General features: G+C 37.5%; 1 protein-coding gene across 2 annotated transcripts in view; it reads right to left on the reverse strand.

Annotated features, from left to right (window-relative positions):
- Positions 1 to 21,023, reverse strand: part of LOC104146601 (potassium voltage-gated channel subfamily KQT member 1) — a 524,419-nt gene that overhangs the window by 447,861 nt on the left and 55,535 nt on the right. Inside the window, exons 5-10 of one of the 2 annotated variants that reach the window (XM_009678697.2) lie at positions 15,371 to 15,449; positions 12,407 to 12,503; positions 8,442 to 8,582; positions 2,564 to 2,674; positions 1,431 to 1,526; positions 421 to 549 (exon numbers count right to left, since the gene is read on the reverse strand). In XM_009678697.2, coding sequence (XP_009676992.2) covers positions 421 to 549; positions 1,431 to 1,526; positions 2,564 to 2,674; positions 8,442 to 8,582; positions 12,407 to 12,503; positions 15,371 to 15,449 — 653 coding nt within the window. The remainder of the gene's footprint in view (positions 1 to 420; positions 550 to 1,430; positions 1,527 to 2,563; positions 2,675 to 8,441; positions 8,583 to 12,406; positions 12,504 to 15,370; positions 15,450 to 21,023) is intronic. The other variant, XM_009678698.2, reaches the window with a different exon arrangement.

Genomic DNA, 21,023 nt, shown 5'->3' on the forward strand with positions numbered 1-21,023 from the left:
GTCAGCCAAGTTGCAAGTGTGGATAAAGATTTTTTTTTTTTTAAACTATTTTTCTCTTCTCCTTGCAAAAAAATACCGTGCAAATGAATGCCAAAAGGGGAAAGTTTGTCAGTGACTTGCACTACTTTTGCCAACATGGAGAAGTCTTCACAGGGGCAAAGTAATGAAGAATCAGCGCCTGTCAGACCAGGGACTACTGAGGGGGGCAGGGGACAAATTTAAAAGATGACGACACATTTATACTTCAGGAATATTTTAGAATAACTAAATTCATCCTTCTGCGACATGCGGAAAGCGATCAAGTGTCCCATTACAAGTCCTTTTCAGCTCTCCAAATTCATTGGACCCTTCATAAAGTAAGCTACCCCAAGCAAACCAAAAGCTAAAGCAGAATAGGGAGCTTTGCCAACTCCACGTAACCTGTTTTCTCAGACTAGGGCTAGATGGCGCTGGTGTTTTTTGGGGATTTTGAGCAGGTGGCGTAACATAGATCTTCCACGTTGCTGTAGAACTGCATGATTTCTCGGCTGCGTAGCACCGCCACAGGGTCTGTAATAAAACCCGAACAACACTCACAGTGAATGAATGGGCACACTGTGTCCCGCAGGACAGATAAGGCAGAACTTGTCAAAAAACAAGCTGACACCAAATTCCCCAATCCGTATATGCATGCTGCAAGGATCTTGGACTGCAATCAGTGTTGTGCTGCAAAACAACATGCCTAATAAAATGTACTTTTACCTCATACTCAGCTTTGCTAAGGGTAATCTGCACTAGGAAAAACACAGTCAGCATACAGCGATTTTAAATATACTCTTTGTAGTGTTGTCCCTTGGAGCTGGGGCCTAACTACTGCTTGCAGTGATAAAACTGACCTCATAAAAGCAGATCTCTGCAAGTGTTATAGAATATTGCTGCTTCCCCTTTTCTGCAGCGTGCCACATTTTAGTATGTGTGCGCCAACTTGGTACTCTTTCTACGATATGAAATGTAATATTGGAGCATTTTTCTAAACTGAGGTGTGTGTATACATGTGTAGATATGTGCATTCTTCATCTCCGGATTTGGCAGATGCACAGGGCCTAAGGCAATATAAAAAGGAAGTTAGCAATTAAAGGTAAAGGAAAGATATAGCAAGACAAAAAAAAAGGTCATAATAGTTAAATAAAGTCTCTGCATCCAACTAGTGTCATTATGCCTGTGAATGTCAGGCTAGTAGCATCTCCTACGCTCACTCCTAAGAAGGAGACAAGCAATTATCTCATTTTCTCTAGTGGCTAAAGTGTAGTTAAAAGTAAGTGGTTAGGTGGTTAAAAGTAAGTTTTAGATTTATAATAAAACTTGGTAACTGTGATTGTCAGACAGTAGTTTAACCACTAAACCGCACTCCTCTGTTCCTTTCCTATCTGCCTTACTGCTAGGGGCCTTACCTGAATTAGGGAAGCTGCAGCTGGAATTTGTCTGTTGAAGTGCTTCTGGCGTTGCTTCTGTTGTACTTTTAGGGCAAAACCAGAACCCAGAATACCCTAAAAACAAGCAAAATAACTGGTGAGACTCCAACAAGACTGTGTGGTTAAGCCAAGCATTTGACACATGAAATAAAAGCCCATAAGAGGCTTATCTAGAAGAAAAGCACAATAACTTACTGGCACATCATCTCCAAATTTTCAAATGTCCACAATGACAGAAAAATTTTTAACCAGCAAATAAGATTTAGATTGAGCAGGTTGATCTTGGCATCATATAACTTCAAACAAACAGCATGTGTTTATTGCTACAGTCCACAGGTACCACTAGTCACAGAGTGAGTCACATTACAAAGGCATCCCTGCACAGTGGGGCGATAAGTAAATGCCAGTGTCATATGACAGAACTACAGCTCTTTGCACTTGTTTTTTCTTCCTCACCACAAAACATGACCAAAATTAGAACTCAACTCCATTTTCCAGACAAACTAAGCAATGAAGTCAAAGACACACTGCATAATTTCAGCATTTCTATGAAAACTGTTAGGAATACCTTGTCTAGTCTAATTGCTTTGGTGATGTTATCTTGATGTCGCCTCTTTCAATTATTTGGGGATCCAAAAAGTCCAGCAACAAAATGCTTTAGTGCCATATAGGAAAGTAGATGCAATTTCCTAGATTCCTGCTCTGCAGCAGAGTTTCTCACCTTACAATACCCCAACTTCTTTTTATAAAATCAAAAATAGGAAGTTTCAGCTCTGCAGCTGATCTGTATGGGGGGAAACTAAGGAACCCCTCCCCACACACACAAATCCCCTCCACCTCAGTTCTTCAAATGGTGAAAATAGTCTTTCTTCCTAAAATACTTTGTTTTTTATAAGCAAAAATGTTATTCTACAGATGTAGTTGTTTTTATTCATTTATGTGTGCATGTGCACATACAGTTACACACACTATATGAGTATGTATGCATGTATAAACATATAGCCTGAAGTAACAGCCAAGCCCATTTTCCTATCAAAAGCACGAATTTAAAGTTATTTAACTGTGCAGTCCAGTTTGGACAGCTTAAAAAAACTGATCCAAATTCTACTTACTGCTGGCAGAGCGAAGAAAGATATTGCAAACACTGAAAAACAGGAAGCTATTGTCTTCCCAATCCACGTCTGCGGCACTTTATCTCCATAACCAATTGTCGTAACTGTTACCTAGGCCAGAAACAAACATCTGATTCACTGCAATGCAGTACAGTTTGTCCTGCAAGCAATTAAAAGAAAAATCATCAGGAGATACAGGTGGGTCTGTGGATTCGTGCATAAGGAAACTGCCGGAGTATACTGAGAAAGCATCACTGCAGATTTATCATGCTCATATTCTTCAGGAGGCACTCACAACTGACCATTGCTGGAGATGCAATACTAGGCTGGACCCAGGATGATTATTCTTGGTTTGCAGGTTGCCCTCTTGCACCCTCCCAAACTGGAAGGGATGGGCACTATGGGCCTGAAATCATGGGCCTACAGTATTTGTCTTATTATTGTTTTAAAAAGCAGTCCCACAGGGTTGTGGAGAAAAACTCAAGTGCTGACCACACACAACTGACAAGCAGACATCTCCAGAAGTCTGCTGTCAGCTAGAAATGATAGCTGTAGCAGGGTGAGCTACTAGTCATCAGCCTGGGCCAAGACTCACTAGTGGGAGAAAGGAAAATGAACATGACCAGCACCATCCCAACACAATCTATATACCTGGATAAGAAGCATGCAACTGCTCCAGGATGCTTTCCCTCCCAAAGCAAACAGCAAACAGCAAACAGCAGCTGAATACAGTTGAGCCCCCTGCCCTTAATCCTGTTGCCCTCCCCACCCCCAAAATAGTTCTTTGCCACCGCCACACAAAACAGTGTGTAAGCCACAAGATGTACCATATTACTGTACCCTGTAACGGGATCTGCTCATTGCCATACAACAGTACAGCAAAGAGGATTTGCGGCCCTGAGAAGTGGGAAGCTTCTGGTGAGCAAACACACTCCTGAGTGTTTCACACTGATGATGAGCTTTAAGTAGAAAGAACACACTTGCACTTGAGAGTGCCAGCTCCAAACCCTGTCCCACTCCCTTCATTTTGCCTTGAATGGTAGCAAAAATATAGACTTAAAAGAATATGTAAATTTTCACTATCTACACTACATACAAAAGAGGATGTGGATATACTGCCTTTTACAGGAAAAGTTGCTGGCAAATACACTTGGGTATTATGGAAAAATAGATTTCTCTGGAAAAAAACCCTAAGAGCAGTAAAGGCATGGGAAGAATGTTTCCGTTAACACATTTCCTCCTCTAGGAGTGGTTCTATCCAGAGCTGGAAGGAAGACTTGCAGGGGAAAAAATGACTTCGTTACTATCAAATTGAAATCTTCCAAGTTCAAAAATGTTCGTTCATCAAGAATTTCTTCACTCTATGAAGTCAGCTTTGTAGTATCTATATCCCCTAACGAATTCTTGGGAGGAGCTCTGTCTTCCCAGAAGTCTGTCCAGACTCAACAGGGCCTACAGTGTAGCAGCTCTGCCACTGTGCACTACCAGCAGTGCAGATGGATTTGCCAGACCCCAAAATTAAACCAACCCCCCAAAACTCAACCTTAAAACGCAGTATGGGCTAGCAGGGAGTGGAGAACGTTAAAACTATGTTTCTTTAATGGCACTTTAGCTCCTCAGTGCACCCAGATGACCCCTTCAAGTCTGGGATTTTTCCTTCCTTTTCTTCTTTTTTTTCTTATGAAAGACTTCTTGTTTTTTTTTTTTTTTTTTTTTTTTTTGAGTTCTCAGTACTCAGGACTTAAAAACAAGCTGCAGTAATGTTGAGCTGCCTTAGCGTTACTATGGAAGACAGCATGAAAGCCGTAACCGCAGAAAAGATGATTTTCCATCTCTACAGCAGGCATTTGGCTAGCAGATTCCTGCAGGTGCGTGAACAAGTCTCAAAGTTTCTCCCTTGCTACCTTAAGAGGGTTTCTCCTTGGTAATCTAATCAGTGCATTGAACTATGTGGAAAGGATTATAGATAATGCATTCGCTGGCTTTCTTAATCACAAGCAGATTTTCTTTTTCTACATGTATTTCCAGAAGTTACTAGTTATCTGCTCAACGAACGTTTAATAGACAGACTTTGGAAAACGACAGCTCCTTCCTAATCTAGATTTTTTACTAAGACATAGCCCAGCTGGTAGGCACATGTTTTCAGAGCCTGTGTTAGAATATACATATATATTTAACTTCAAAAAAGGAAGAACTCAGATTTAGTTGAAGATAGAGCTTCTCACATACTTTAAGATAAGCAGGTGTCCTGAAGTTTGAGGAGTCAGCATTGCACATCTCAAAAATAATTTTTAAAAATAAAGGCGTTCATCAATTGCTCCCAAGCATCCCTAACACCAATTTACTGGATATATCATTTGGCTCAGGTTCAGTGACTCAGAATAGCCCCATTTGCAGCAAAGACAACAAGCATTACCAACAGTAAGGGATAAGAGCATGGAAGGTCAACAGAAGGGAAGCCTCCTACATGCCCCACTTCTTCCCTCACAAAAAACATTCAGAAATGACAGAAAAACAGCTGTGACATAGGCTGCAATTCTGGCAGCCTGACAGTTCTGCTGAAAATGCTTTTGCATGTGTTCTGAGATATAACTTCTAAAAGCAGGTTTGGGTAAATTCCCACAAGCCTTTGATATTTCTGTGCAGTTTAAGCTGCATGCCTGCCAAAGGGAGCTGAAACAACCTTGCATTTAGCTGGAGCGGGTGAATCCAGTTAGCATTTGATTCCAACTCTTTAATTTTTTATTTTCTCTTTTCTGCACATTTAAGCCTTTCAGGTCATTTGTATCAAGTTTAGCAAGCTTGCACTTTCTGCTCAAGGCAAAACATCACTCACAATACACTCTGCGGTTTTTGTCAGACACACAAGACTTTCAAATACTTGCTACTAAGGTTTTTTTTTTTTTCTCCTAAGGTTCAGTTTTGAAAGGCACAAGTGAAATCAAATTTCATTCCCTAGTAACTCCACATCTGTGTTTCTCTGTTACAGAAGATTTGAAAAGAAAAAGAAACCAATTCACTTTGTCCTTTGTCACTGTTCCCAGCTGTGAACTGCACCTGCACCGTGACTCACTAATGCTGAGGAGGCCTAGACATTGGGAAAGCTTAAACAACAATTTAAGCAGTGTTCTGCGTGTGCCTCACACAGCTAGGGAAAGACAAAGCTGATTTTATCTTGCTGTTCCACAAAACAAGTTAAGTTTTGGAAAACAACAACAAAACCCAGTGGGCACTTTGCAAGGCATTCACATACACACTTTAAAATACTGATTCCAAGTCATCGGCCTCAACAAGGTAGAGTCATGCACATTTTAGACTTGGAGGTGTTCATAACTGAACTCTTAAAATTCCGTAAGTCTAAAATATTAACCAAACATACCTGTATAAACGCATATCCTGACTATTTTGTCCTTAATTTTATACTCTTTACTCAAATCAAGGCCAATGCTTCTAGCATTTAAAAGTATTTTTAGTCCATGTCTAAACATTCAATGCAATAATGCAATCTATACTTTTTGGATAACCAAGCTTGCATTAGGTTCATATGGGAGTTTCACTGCACACAGGAATAAGCCAGGCTGCATATGTGTACTGGGACAGAACTGCATACTAAGAAACAAAGTTACTTCCCAAACCAATTGCTAAAAATCCTTTGTTTTTCACTGTACCATGCTCCCCTCAGTTTGGTAAGCAAACTGTATTCTTTCCTCCTATTTAGGTCTAAATTTGGACATTTTCAGCCCTTTGCAATTACAGTCCTAGGAGTTACTTTATAAAACGCCAAATACGCACTGCGCAGAGTAAGAACATGAATCATCATCCTTTACTGATTACATATTAAGATTTCCTAATGAATAAATTATATGCAATCCATTTCTTTCACTGGTATCACTCTAAATCACACAATGCTACAAATCTCTGAGACTTTACTAGGCTAGAAAAGTTTGGGCTGTTTCTCGTAGATTTAGCTGAACTAACACAAACTTTTGTGGGAGTCCTGCTGTTGTTGAAGTTCCCACAAGCAGCCCCCCACTTCTAATCAGATGTCCTCTGCAGACTATTTAGCTACAGCACCAGCAAAAAAAAGTAGTCACGTTCCACTGCTCTGAACGTTGTCATTCGAGCTGAACTGCTAACAGGATAAGTGAACCTGCCTACTAGTTTATTTTCTTGAAGTAGACATGAAGCATCTTCCCCGATGCCAATTGTCAATTAGATCCTTATTTTACTTCTTGCTTTTAAAATGTAGCACAATCTGAGCTTGTGAGGGACTTTTCCTTACCTCCAATAGTGAGAAGTTATTATCTCATGTCCATAACCATGAGATTCTATGTGCTATTTAAAATTGTGATATGCTTATTGAGGAGTTTAAGTGATTTTTTAAATTTATTATTATTTAAAAAAAAAAAAAAAGGTTAGTTCATGGCTTCTTTTTTCACAGCAGGTCAGATAGCCAGATGGATGGACCTAGTTATTTAGTGGATTTTTCTTTTTTACTGGATTGTTCTTTGTTTACACTTTTTTGCATAAGGCATAGGTGATACTCTACAAATGCAATGAATACCTGGCAACCTAATAAGAAGAATTTATTGTTTAATCTGTTTTTATATTGAAACATTTTAAAATTGGTATCCCAGAGCATATGTAATATAATCTATATTTATATATACTTCAGGGAAGTAGAGCCTTACATAGCATCTTCCAATTTAAGGATTAGAAACATACATCCATTGGGAGAATTTTTGTCTGTCTACCCAGACTCGCTTGCTAGTTTGTTTGGATGGACGTAAAGAATTGGTTTATCGCCTAATAAATGTATTGGCATTTTGCATGTCCATCATCTAAAAACAAATAGTTTATTTCATTTCAGGTCACTCTTGAAATATATCTTTTCCCTTTCTCTCTCTCTCTGAAAGTCGGTGGCTCTACGTCTCTTCAAATCTGTTCCTTTTTCTGTTGCTAACAGCAATGCAATGAACCTCCTTGAGTTTGTTATAATGAGAAAGCCAACTCAAAATGTGAGGTTCCCTAGTGGGGAAAAGGGACCACAAGAGCAGAGAAGGCTCATGCAACAGTTAATAAGGAGGGAAAACCTGAGTCACAGCAAAAGAAACTTGATGAGAAGAGCCACGCAAAGGGAGTGCAGAAGCAGTCTGGTTTCTTATTCTGTTCCTCACATAGCTATCTATTCCCTTCTCAACTGACTCTGGGCATGCACATCGATGTAATAATTACCTCCACTCTCTCATACTCCCAATTCCCTGTTCAAGATATTTTTTTTCTTTATTTCATCAAGAACCTGCACTGACTGACTGATGATTAATATCCAAAGTAGCTGTTGAATCTGGGAATCTTTGTCAGCCACTTTTGATGAATCTATTCAGTATTACAGAGAATTATGGAAACCTATAGCCTGCATCAAGGTCTGCATTATTGCTGAGAGGGAGCTTTACACACAGAGATCCAAAAACAAAATGGTAGAATCATTAACCCAGCTTCCAGAAACAAAATACACTTTTAAAGTTATGCAACTTTTGCAGAAAATCAAGTAGAGTTTAAAAGTAGTAAAGGATTTGGAGAGTACTTTTATTCTTTTCAAGATGTAGGTTTCAAGGACTTTTTGTACATATAAAAATGCAGTGAAAGCTTTGCTAAGGACTTGCTCTTATACTTTCATGAAAAAGTTTAATACTAAAGTAGCTTAATTGCTTTTTTCTCCTTTTTAAAAAAATTGCCAAGGTTCCCTACAGGAGTATCTTTTTCAAAAAAGAAAAAAAAAAAGTAGTCAGATTCTTGAATTTAAAAAAAAAAAAAAAATCACAACCTGAACAATCTTATGCACTGGGTTTGACTGCGTGCTTTGCTAGTAAAGACTTACCACACCCCACCAAAGAGCATCAGCATAGCTGGAGAAACCTGTCCTTCCATCCTCATCTACTGCATCTTTCTCAGCAAGATAAACAAAATAGGATGAAAAGATTAATCCCAAGAATCCAATATACAGTGTAGTTATGAGTTCCTATTGAAAGAAAAAACAGGTACATCAGGTTTAAATCATAATTCTATTGGAACTCACTGTAAATTTCTTTTGTATCATGTTAGCAATATTAATAAATTACATTTCAAGTATGAAGTTTTTTTCCAATAAAATAGGTAAATCAGTGATTTTTTTCTATTTATATTAGACTAAAAAAATTCAACAAGAAGAAATCATTTTCAGAAAATCATTCTGTAACACCTCCCCCAAGTTTTTTAAACTGTATATCAGGTAAAGTTCAATTTTTTTTATTATAAAACTCCCCTCAGGGAGTTTCTTTTTTTGTAAACCTCTTCTCCCTCCCTCACCTTGCATGACAGCTTCCTGGGGAAATGTAGCTTTGGTAACTAGTAATTGCTTACAGTCCCAGGAACTAGACTATGCATACCCTTTCTTCTAATATAACACTAATAAGAATCTAGATTCAGCAAGTTTGTAACCAATATTTGCACAAAGTAAAGTAGATGTCTTTAATCATTTAATAACAACCTAAAAAAGGGAATTTCAATAGCATTTAATTATTGTCTTTCCATCTATGCCTTACCTTTTCGTAGGTCTATTTGCTAAACAAGGCAGCTGAAAGGAAATCCAACCTGGATTTTCAGTAGCTCAGATTTCTAGTCTGATCACCATTCTTTCCTCATCTTGTTTTCTAATGATAATGGCACACTGAGTACTGGTAGGTATGAGCTCATTACTCTGAACATTTAAAAGTTCCTTGTATTCACATTTACAGTTGCTGGTGTTTTGCATTTCCCTAGTTTTCAACGACTTTTTGATCTGCCTAAACAATATTCCTCAATGCAAGAAGAAATTGTTTAATATCTGTAAGTCCAGGGACCCATAGAGAGTTACAAAAGCAGAGACTAGTTCTTGTTTCCTACTTTCAAAGGCATTCTGTTTACACCTCTAGGAGATGAGGCAACTTCCTACCATATCTACAGAAATCTTTTAGCTACACTTGACATGTTGCTTACATCTCAGATACTAATAGAAGTCATACGTAATTGAGGAATGGCCATCACTGCTTTCAAATTTTGTCTCAGAGGAGAGAGCTAGTATAGACAAAAACGGGAAAAATTAAGCGTTGACTTTTTGAGAAGTGGGCAGAAAAATATGCTTTTCAGAAGTGTTACGCAGAGTCTCATGACTGATAGTTCAAAGTGGTTGAAATACCACTAGAACTACTTGGGCTATTTCAGCACTGACACCTCTCTGTTCCAGGCCTACTCAACTAAAGATTGAACTCTTGTTAAACTGAAGCCTGGTTTCAAAAGTAATTTCCTTAGACTGATTCTAAGTGTCACTCCAAGTAGCACATGCAGGCAAAGACAAACTACTACTTGCCTGTATTTATTAACAACAGTAGCAGCAGTCTACATAGCACATTTAAGAGACAATACAGAAGACTAAAATATATGCCTCAAAAAATATAGATGGAGAGCATTGTCTACCAGTACCAACAGGATGAACTGATAAATCATCTTAAAGCAGAGCTTTGCAGAAGTTAGTCTTTAAAAACCCCCAAAAGATGCTTGTATTAATATGGATTTGTTAGAGGTAAGAGCTTAAGAGTAAAGAACGCTGCTTAATATAAATGACGACTATTTTCAGCACATGTGCACATAAGTCTCTCAGTATTAAAATTTACCTAAGTCACATTTAACTTAGACAACTTTATATTTCCAGTTAGAGCAAGTCCCTCACAATATAAAATTCAGTACTTAAGAAAAAATCTCAAACCCACAACTAATCACTGGCCCCCTAATACAAGCAGCAGAAGAGCGCAGAGAGCAAAGTGAGGAATAAGTAAAACTAAGTGATAGGCTCATTAACTGGGGCGGGACTGGTTAACTCCATTTTTCAGTGAGCTGCATGATTTTTCCATGGCTTTCCATCACCACATGTAATATTGACTCATGTTTTGTTGCTTTTGGCAAGAAATGCTTGTATAAGCTCAACTTGCTGAAAATAGAAGAGTGTTCTAGCCAAATCGGGTCCGAATGAGCTAATACAGTTATATGTAAAATTCCAAAACACATGGAAAGCATTGGTGAAAACTTTAGTAAGCTCTTCTGGGTCCATAGAGGTCCATGTGCTTGTTATTTTCACAGGTCCCAAAGAGCTGAATTTATTTTTTTCCACATTGTTTAGGGATTTAGGGTGCCATTTGGTTCTGAAAGAGTACCATACTCAACAAATGAGGACCTTGTACTCTGGCCTGTAAAGAAAAAGCAGCAGAGGAGCATGGATCCCACCCCCCCCCCCCCCAATTCTTTAAGAGACTGGAGAGGAATAAAGGTTCCATTTTCCCTTTGGTACCATGCTACACTTGTCCAATGTCAATATAGAACCGTGTGTTTGATTTTGAACCAGTAACGTGTTAGTGGATGATCTGCTTTGACAGGTACTACAGATCTGAGGAGTTTTATATGTCATCATAATCACGTCTTTGGATTAGCAGAACTTCAGGTGCATTTATGAATCAGCCTCTCCAAGGGTGCGTTTCTTTTTAAATCATTGAACTTGTTTATATTTGTGACATTTGAGTCTTAAGCGTTATGTTTTGGAGATACGATTGCCAGATTCTTGACTAAAACTTTGAACATCCACAGAAAAAGGAACTCCTAAACACCTCTGTCAGCAAGGTTAGTGAATGCTGGGAAAGTGTATTTGGATTCCTAGCTAGATATCCAGGCAGTGCAATCGTAATAAATGAAGATCACACTGACTTGGGGCATTAAAACTCATCCTGTAGTACAGGATGAAAGTAAGCTTTATACTAAAGCACTTTTAAAAGGTTTTTAAAATCAAGACTTACATGCTTCAATACTGCTCATCTTTCAGGACATTCCTTACATTAGAGGGGAAAAAATTAAAGGAAAAGTAACTTTTAATATTAAATGAGTCTTGATTTAACTCCCTCCCATTCCCTGTACCAAAATAACACTAGAAAAAGCAATTTGCTAAATGAAAAGTGTAGTAAAAAGGAAATAACGTCTGTATGAAAGTTCATAACTATTTATATAAATCTTGAACAGATTTCATGCATAGAGCATAAGTTAAAGAAACTCCCTTATAATCCTGATGAAAAGATTAATAGCACAGAATTAGCCTTCTACAGTTGAGAGACTCCATGAAACCCTGAAAAGAACCCTTAAGCTAGTCATTCCAAAAATTCTGCATTGAAACTTTTAAGTTTTTCCTGTTAAATACACTCCCATACAAAATAACTGTCGCAAAAAAAATCGCTGTTTACAGTCATGTTTACCTCTGTGCTTGACTACCTACATCCTTGAAAAAGGTTTCTTTTCCTGCATGTTGTTATAACATATTTCATATTTTATTTTTAGAATGTATTAGAGAATTCATTCAGGCAGAGAAAATAAAATCATTTAAATAGCTGATTTGTTCACTTAACACATTTTCACTGATGTTTGTTTTCCTCTAGAATAATCAAGCTAGGAAAACATCTCTTGTGAAGACAGTGGACAGTATATGCTATACAAGAGGCAACCCACACACCTGCATTTAATAAATTATACTGGAAGATAACAAAGAGCATGAAGTAGCATTATTCACAGCAGCTAATTTCCTAAAAATACTGATGCTAATGCCCTCTTATCCACTGCCCTAGAGGAAACAATAGTACTCCTGTTTGAAAAGTAGGAAGAAATTCATGGACTCTTAAAGTACTTTTTCTCTTGCAACAATAACTGTTCATTTTAACCAGGCTGCAATTTGAAGTCCAGGAAAAGAATATACTAAATTAAACAAAACGCTAAGGATCTTTTAAGATCTAGTACCTGACGATGTATGAAGACAACCGATCCTAGCAGTCGCCAGGTGCCACCCTGCCGATCTACATGAAGCATGCGAAGTATCTGGAGAAACCGGATCCCCCTGTAAGAAAAATGCTACATGAAATAAAAATGGTAATTGAGATAAATATTGCTATATCTATAGACAGTTAACCACATTCACTTGCATACTGCTATATTAGAGAAGGGTGGGGGTATCACCCTTAGCTAGGCTTGCACCTTGGACTTGAGGCATTTCAGGGCAGTGTGTTTAGACCACACTGCAGAGTATTCAAATATATTCAGAAGAACAGAGTAGTATAACTTTTTTTTTAAAGGCAAAAAGACTCTAATATATGGTTTCAAACTTGTGAAATTTTCTTTTTTTTTTAATCTGATTCTCAAATACTTCCTTTCTAAACTAAATTGGTGCTTCCAGCTTTGCTAAGAAATATATATGAGCAAAATTTTTCCTCTTTGCCAAAAGCAGAATGTGAACCAGATGTGAAATTACTTTATACAAGTCTTTACACAAGTTATGGAAATTATCTAATTAGGAAATAGATACAATCCTATGCAATTTTAGGGCAATAACTGAATTGAACTTTAATATTTTCAACTAAAGAAAAATAATTATCCATATGGTTCTTCAGCAAAAATTTAAATGTACAGGAATATTTCATTCTAGTCACCCTTTCTACACTCTACTTTTCTATTTTCCTACACTTATCTTACCATCTTATCGCTGAAATAAAACCGTGAAGAGAAGGAAAAGATGAATGCTGAATTATATCTGAATCTGATAATATTTCACTAAAATTGTATTTTTTGTTCCACAGTCCTTAAGAGTCATTCCCCCCTCTCTGAAATTCAGCCTTCTTATTTCAACTCAACTGTAGCTGCATCCTCCTGGACTACATCAACAGGCAGCAACTTCAACATGATGTATTCTGCAGTTACTAGGAAGGTGTACTGTCTTCAAAAAAAATCCAGCTTTTCCTTTATTTAGAAAGCAGGTTTTCTGAGCTTTCACAACTGATAGTCAAATACTTATCTTGTTTTGGAAAGCATACAAATAATAACCGAAATGACAGTTATATCAGTGACAAGCTACATGAACACTGTGTTTTGTTACTTCTTCATTCACTGCTGAATCGTTTTATTTAGCTGGAAAACTTTAAGCGGCTATTTTAAAATAGATTAAAGCCTGGATGGAAGAAGAATTACAAGACTACCAAATATATGAGCACTAACAGACTTACATAATGCAATAGATGATTGGTTACTGATGCAGGAAGGGGAGAGATATACAGGTGGCTCCCCTGTACAAATGTTAGACAGAACTCTTGACACTGTGGCCTCGTTCTTGGTTTTCCCATCACGGTTGTATTTAAGATCATTACTGCTATGTTGCATCCAAGCACAACATGCATGTTACAGGCTGGCAGTTTTATAAGTACAGATTGAAAAAAAAATAAAATAAAATAATGAACAAAAACTCCAGACGCACAGCCTCTGAATATGCACACTGCCTCTCTTTGAAAAAAGGAAAGTAATTCAGCATTTCTATCAACTTGGTAAGCTTAGTCAATAAGGACAAAAGGCCATAGAATTCTATGCTGTGAACCTGCAGTTTTGCTAGGTTTCAGTATCACTGGTTGCTGCAGAGGTTAAATGTCATTCCACCATACCTGATGGGTCTGGCGCTTAACTTAATTCTAGGAGACAACAATCTCATATAGATGGATGATCCATGCTTTTCTCTTCCACTTTTTTGGAGTGTGAAGGTGGGCCAAACAGGACCATAACAGTGTGCTTTAAAACCAACAACAGCCCAGGGCAAGGATGCAAGACTTTTTCCTCCTTTAATTCTAGAACAGCCACTCACATCAGCAGGATACATTCAGAGGAAACCTTATCTGACTGGGACTTGTCCAAGCCAGACGGTTTCCCCGTTTCCCCATGGGGGAATAACATCACTGCAGAGACATGGGTCAAGTTTCTCTGGCAGAGAGAACTCAACTTGTAGGACAGTGACCATAAAACTTAACACCAGGAAAGGCTGTGCTGAGCCCAAAGCCACCCGGATTCATACACAGTCACAGTGTGTCTTTTCATTCAAGTCCTTCACGATAATTATACTTTCAGTAAGATTAAACAAAGTCTTTGGAACTTTCACATTCACCTCCTCTTCCCGTGTGCGAGCTGATAAATTACACTTGCACTGCATGCATGGATCTTTATTATCGTGTTCTAAGTTATCCAAGGATTAACTAAGCTAAAGATTAATGTTCCAAGTTAAATATTTATCTTAGAAACACCTTACAACACTTGTAGTTTCCCTCCCTACAGAGCCCCAGGCTAGACAGTACTGTACATTCTCACTCCCCAGTAATTCAATTGCAGTGGAAGTTAGAGGCTAATAAGGGGAAGTGCAGCACATCTTACAAGTCAAGTTAGAAGGAACATGAAGTGCACCTACTCCACTTATCATTCTTTTCTATTTACTCAGTTTACTTCCCAAAACAAGCTTGCAGTACTTGGTGCAAGCTGAACAAACACTATACACATCAAATGTATCTGGTTCCTGTATGGCAGTAGTTACTCGAGCCAAACAAATCCACCAAAGCATAATTGTACTTTAAACAAATTACTTGCACTCAAAAAAAGTACCAAGTGAGTTAAGAGCTGTCTGGATTACTTCTTAAATAAACTGATGTTCTGTAACACTCTTGTCCCAGCAAGAGAGCCGTTTGATGTTTTATACAAGACAAAATGTTTTTTTAGTTGTTTCCTCTTGGCTTCAACATTCACACCACTCTCCATATGCCTTGTCTCTGCACCGTTTCCCAAGTAGCGACCAAGCACAATGACAGTCTTCCACAGCCCAGCACTTCACCAAAATAACTTTTCCTATATTAGATGTATATCTCTGCAACTGTTAGACTTACAGCCAGTAGAAGAACATACCTGATCGCAGAGGTAGCAAACACCTGCCCATTAGATCCTACACTCAGAACAATAATTGAGGCTATTACCACAATTAAATCTGTTTAAAAAAAAAAAAAAAAAGTATTAATGTAAGCTTTCAGCATTAAAACACATGACAGACAGAGATCAAGGAAAGTAGTTTAATAAAGAAATATTGGTTCAAAGTTAGCTGAAGTTTGGCAGATAGTAATAGTTTTACACCGAGAAAACTGACTACAGGTTCTTTTGTGATGAGTTTGATAATGGATGATTGAAAAATATTAATGGAACTGTTGAGGCAGTGTGCCTGAAAAGCAAAGGCATATGTACACCCAAAAATGAATCTATATTTTGGCTCAAAGCTCTTGATTTAAGGGGACAAAGAAGAGTTTTCCTTTATCAATAATGAAAGGCACACAGATGAATCTCAGGCACGCACAGCTAAAAACTGTATCAAAGCTGCAAAGGCAAACTTTCCAAAGTTTAGGAAACCGTCAGAACAAAGGTTGACTAAAAATCAGGTTTGGTGGTTTGCTTTGTGATAGACTTTTAACTATATGAAAAAAATTATTTCCATACCATGCCAGCATCATACAGTGCAAAGGATGGATCGTGCTCACAGACCTAGCATCCCTTAGACATTTCCTCTTAACCTAGTTTAGTGACTAGCTCTTTTGCTTTTAGTTATTGAATCCCATTTCAAAATTGTTCTGAAAAGACATTTTTCTAACCTCGTCACGGGCATTTCTATAGTACTCCTGTTTAGAGCATGGAAATGCTTCACAGACATTCACTTTCAAATTCTGACCACAAAATAAAGGATATTGTCATAAACGGGGAGCAAGTGTATACAGGCTAAGGAAAATATTTTGTAAATTTTTAATTGCCCACTTTGAAACAAGCAGGACCTTATTTTTCAGAGCACTTAATGTTATATAGCACTTAAAAAAAAATAGTGCCTGCTGACTTCATTTGCAGCTGTGAGAGCTCAGAACTTCTGTAACCTGACTTCAAAGTCTCAGTTTCAACATCCAAAAATGAGGCACACTTGTGAAAACTGATTTAAATGACTGTCACAGAGTTTCCATATGATGCCTAGACAAGATGCAGAATGGAGTCCAACTCTAGAGGCAACATCAGTTGCTTTCAATAAGTAACTTTTTCCCCCACCTCTCCTTTAAACATGGCTCTTGCCTCATTCACAACCACACAGTTACTGCAACAAATAGTGCAGCAATTCTGTGACCAGCAGCATCCTTCACTCTCCAGCTTGGATTAATTTTCAGTGCCAATATAACTTTTGCTGGAAAAGTAGGATTCCTGCCCAAGGAGTAGTATTCAATTGTGTAATTAAAGACTGCGCAGCAATAGTTGTACATTGATGAATAAGTATAGGGAAGGATAATTCAGGGTTACAGGAAGAGCTTCCATTTTGGAATAATCCAGCTTTTGATTATTTGAGCTTCGTAATTTTTTATTATGTTTGTTTATCATGCACACAATTTGGGGAACCCCCCAGCCAGTATAATATGGCACAATGCAGACCTTCCCTCTTGAGCTCATGGTACAATGGATATCTTTACTTAGTTACCGGACATATATACACCATCTGGTGACCAGCACTAAAGGAGGAAAAGGCTGACACTTTAGAAACAAGTTTCTATCGGGTAGTGACAGTAAATATACTTTCCATTTGTACTTTCCACTTTTCCAGAAGTGTGTTCTAGGTAGTACAGATGTTCCGGTTTTCCCCAGCCCTCACCTTCTATCCCTGTCTCATTATTCCACCTTTCACCTCAGTTTCTAATCTTTACGCTTCTCATGCTAGCCCCAGTTTGCTGGTTCAACCAACCCCATTTTGCATTCCAACTCTTCATCATACCTTTCTGCCTTTACTCTGCCACCTTCCAGTCCTACATAATTTCAGGCCCAGCACTCTCTCCCTCAATCTCCCACTTGCTAGTCAGGCAACTTCCTTCTCCCAGGCCCCAACATCAGTGTCCATCCTCCTGCTGTTTCACTTAGACTGCACATCCCAATCCATTCCTCCTACCCTATCACTTCCCCTTAGCATTTCAGCCAGGTATCTTCCCTTTTCATGCACCCTAGGCAGCTTCAGGAAGGGCACCAACAAAATCAACAGATTTTCCACTTCCAGTCCCAGGACACCCACTCAGAGCAACCTGAAATTTGGATTGTGCAGGCTCTGCGCAGATGGAAACTTTGAAGAATTTAAGATCATTCTCTAGCAAGGCTTCCTTAAGGAAAAATGTGCTAAAAATTTTTCAAAGATTCGTGTTTTAGCTTGGAGTTGATTTTCAGGGGTAATCAAAGAGCTATTTTCTTGTTAAGTTTCAGGTATCTTCTTCGAAGTGTGGAAGTGTTAAGAGTTTCTCTGTGAAAAGTCACCAAAATTGCTCTTTTTAAGCACAAATGAAACAACCTTTCCCTCCCCCTCCAAATGCCTTTTTCAGGAACAGCTTAAAAATTTCCCATGAAGAGGCAGACACATGGCAAAGAATTTCAGGAATGAAGAGCCATCATTTGTTTAAATAACCATTTCAGCTATAACAATTAGTCTTTAAATTAGTCTTACATTAATATTCATTACTTTTTAAAGATATTCTTAGGAAACTTTGGTAATTTTTTTTTTTTAAATTGAGTTTCAGCAATTTAAAAAACACTACGTACAAATCCTTCTCAAACATTCTACATACTTACGTATTTGGAAACACATCTGTACATAATATGAGGTGGGGCGAGACAAAAAACGACATAACAATTTCTATGTAATAGGTACACTACACATGCACATGACAAACCTGCAATAAATAACATTCCCCATAGTTTACATTTGCTACACAGCTTTAAAATTCTAGTCTGCTAGCTCACTAGTCCTATGGCTTATTCTAATTTTCCAAATCCTTGAAAATTTCCAAACAGCTGCCATTTTTATCTAAAAATCAGCTTGCCTATGAAATTACTTATACGTACACTTCAGCATAGTACATAGCAACACCTATAACGCAACTTACCAGAGTATTTCTTTTCTCAAGTAATTTGTGACTTTTAAGAACATTAGAAAAAAAAGATTACTTTCTAATATGCAACTCAGCTTTGTGATTAAAGGCAATTAATCCTTTTTCAAGTAAAAAGGGTCAAAATATTTTTCCATAAGTACTTTCATTTCTATTTTCATTTTAAGTTGCTGTAATATTTTGCAGAATGGAAATATCCCTTAGCTTTAATCTGTGTTCTTAGTAATTTGGAGATAGTATGACATCCATACGGACTTAAAATAAACAGATTACATATACATACTTGAGTGACTTGCATGACATGCTTTCTCACTGAGCTTCTCCCAGGTTAGGCTTACACAAGGTAACAGGAATTTTACATAGCAGGGGCTGATACCTTTTCAGAATTGCATACCATAAGCAGTTAAAGGTGCTCACAAATACAGTTTGCCATATAGTTTTTGCTTAAGGATAATGAAAAGAACTCATGTACTCAGGTTTTTACTCCAGCAACTTATGTCCCTAAATACCTCTTTATACCAACGCTCTCAAGCCCAACACAAACAAATACTAATTCATAAATTCATTCTTTGTGACACTTTCTGCAACACTGACAAAAGGAAAAAAAGATGTGGTGAAAGCACCTCCTCTTAGCTTTGCCCACGTCTGGTACTTGCCTTTCATAAAGCCTAAGTAGGCTGGGATTTTCAGAAGCACATAGCTGCTCACCTAAACCCTGCAGAAGTAGTAAGCAACTGAAGCGTTAAAATAATATTTAGCAAAAGTATCACTATTACTCCTGTCACCATAGTACATGAGAACCAGTCTTTAAATATACTCAATTCTATCAAACTAGGAATGAAGAAACACAGAGAAAGTGATTTGTCACAGGGTTCTCTGTATGTTGGTAACGAATTCAATCCATTTCCTAACAGGCTCTTTAATTATAGGTAACGAGAAAAGAAAATTCTATCACTTGTCTTCAAACAAGAGAAAGATTAGGTCAGCTTTAGAAAGTTAAATCAAAATTTTCCATTTGTTAGGTTACAAGGTAGAGAGGTTGCATCACTTTCCCTTTAAGTTTTTTCTACAGAAACATTTAAAAAATGGCATCTCTTCCTATCTTAACTTCTTCCTTTCCCAGTTATCATACTGCTTTAACCAGCACAGAATTCAGGAACATTAAATAAGTTTCAAAAACAAAGTAATTAGTAGCCCTGACTACAGAATCCCTTTCTGCTAGCAAACATCAAAATCATTTTCATTCATAATGAAAGAGGGGAAAAAAATTAAATAGAACAGGACAAACTGAAGTTCAAAACTACTACCCAAGTGAGCTCTAAGACACAACCCCAAATTTATTGTGGACAAAAAGCCATAAGAGAAATCTCTTATGTCAAAGGTATTTCAGTGATACTTTCCAATTTTAAAATAAAGATAGGCATGTCTTATGGAGCTTTCATATTAATGCAAAGATAAATTGAATACCTTATTTTTACATTCCATTCTCATTTATCTTTTAATTTCTTCCTCTAGTGTTTGTATTTCATTCTCATTAATTGAAAAATGACAGTCAATATAAGTCAGTATGATTCTATCACTCATGGCAAATAAATTTCCCAACTTTAGCTATTTAGATTAGTGTAGACACTTCCACCTGCATCTGATATATAAAATCAAATCTTCATTTTAATTCTTTTTATTTTATTCTTGGGGGAATTTTAAATGTAAAACCAGTACTGATACCTTTGGATGCACAATCAGATGCAGTCATTTTTAACTTTCCTAACAAAAACATTGCATCCAACTTGATAAAATCTGACTTTTGAAATGCCTCTCATCCTCTCCAAGGACTATAAAAATAGCAGTGTTTACTGTGCTAGATGCACTATACCGGTACAAAGAATCCCTATCAAGCTGAAATCAGTTTAATGGGACTGATACATTCTCCTGCCCCTATGTAATCTAATATACTTAACTAAGAACACTTCTTAATTCAAATATAAGTCAAGATGATGATTAGGACAAAGAAAGAGCTACCTATGTAGGCTTCATGACTAAATCTTGAAACTAGGTCAGCTCCAGAAGCAGCTGAACAACTTGTTTGTATGTAAAGAAACACTTTTCTCAATAACCCAAGACTGAGTACAGTATCTCTCTGTATTATACATCTGGATATCTATAGTGGATAACAGAACAGTTTGTTTCCTAAATTTTTGCACCAAGATTTTTGCACCAAGTTACAGGTCGTTAAGGAAATAGATCATTCTCTACCCTTTTCACCTCTCCCATTTCCACCATTTAAAATTCAGTTAAATGAAGTTTAACTAAGATAAAATTCACAACTCTACAAGAACATAGATCACAAACTCAAAATAGAAACATCAGTTTTATGGTCTACTACAATTTTGCCCAAACCTCACATTTTATTAATCCCTCACTGTTCCACAGGAGGTATTAGTCACCTGTCCTCCTAACCTCTCTCCTGCTCCAGAGATGTTACCCATCGTTGTTTCTCAAATCATCTAAAACTGAGTAACTTTAGTATTACCCAGTGCAATTGTTCCCAGTTTGCACTTTGCTCATTTCCATACACTTCCCAATTTATACTCATCTTCTGCATTTGCTGTGTCTAT

This window comes from Struthio camelus, chromosome 1, assembly GCF_040807025.1.
Source record: "Struthio camelus isolate bStrCam1 chromosome 1, bStrCam1.hap1, whole genome shotgun sequence".
NCBI lineage: Eukaryota > Metazoa > Chordata > Aves > Struthioniformes > Struthionidae > Struthio > Struthio camelus.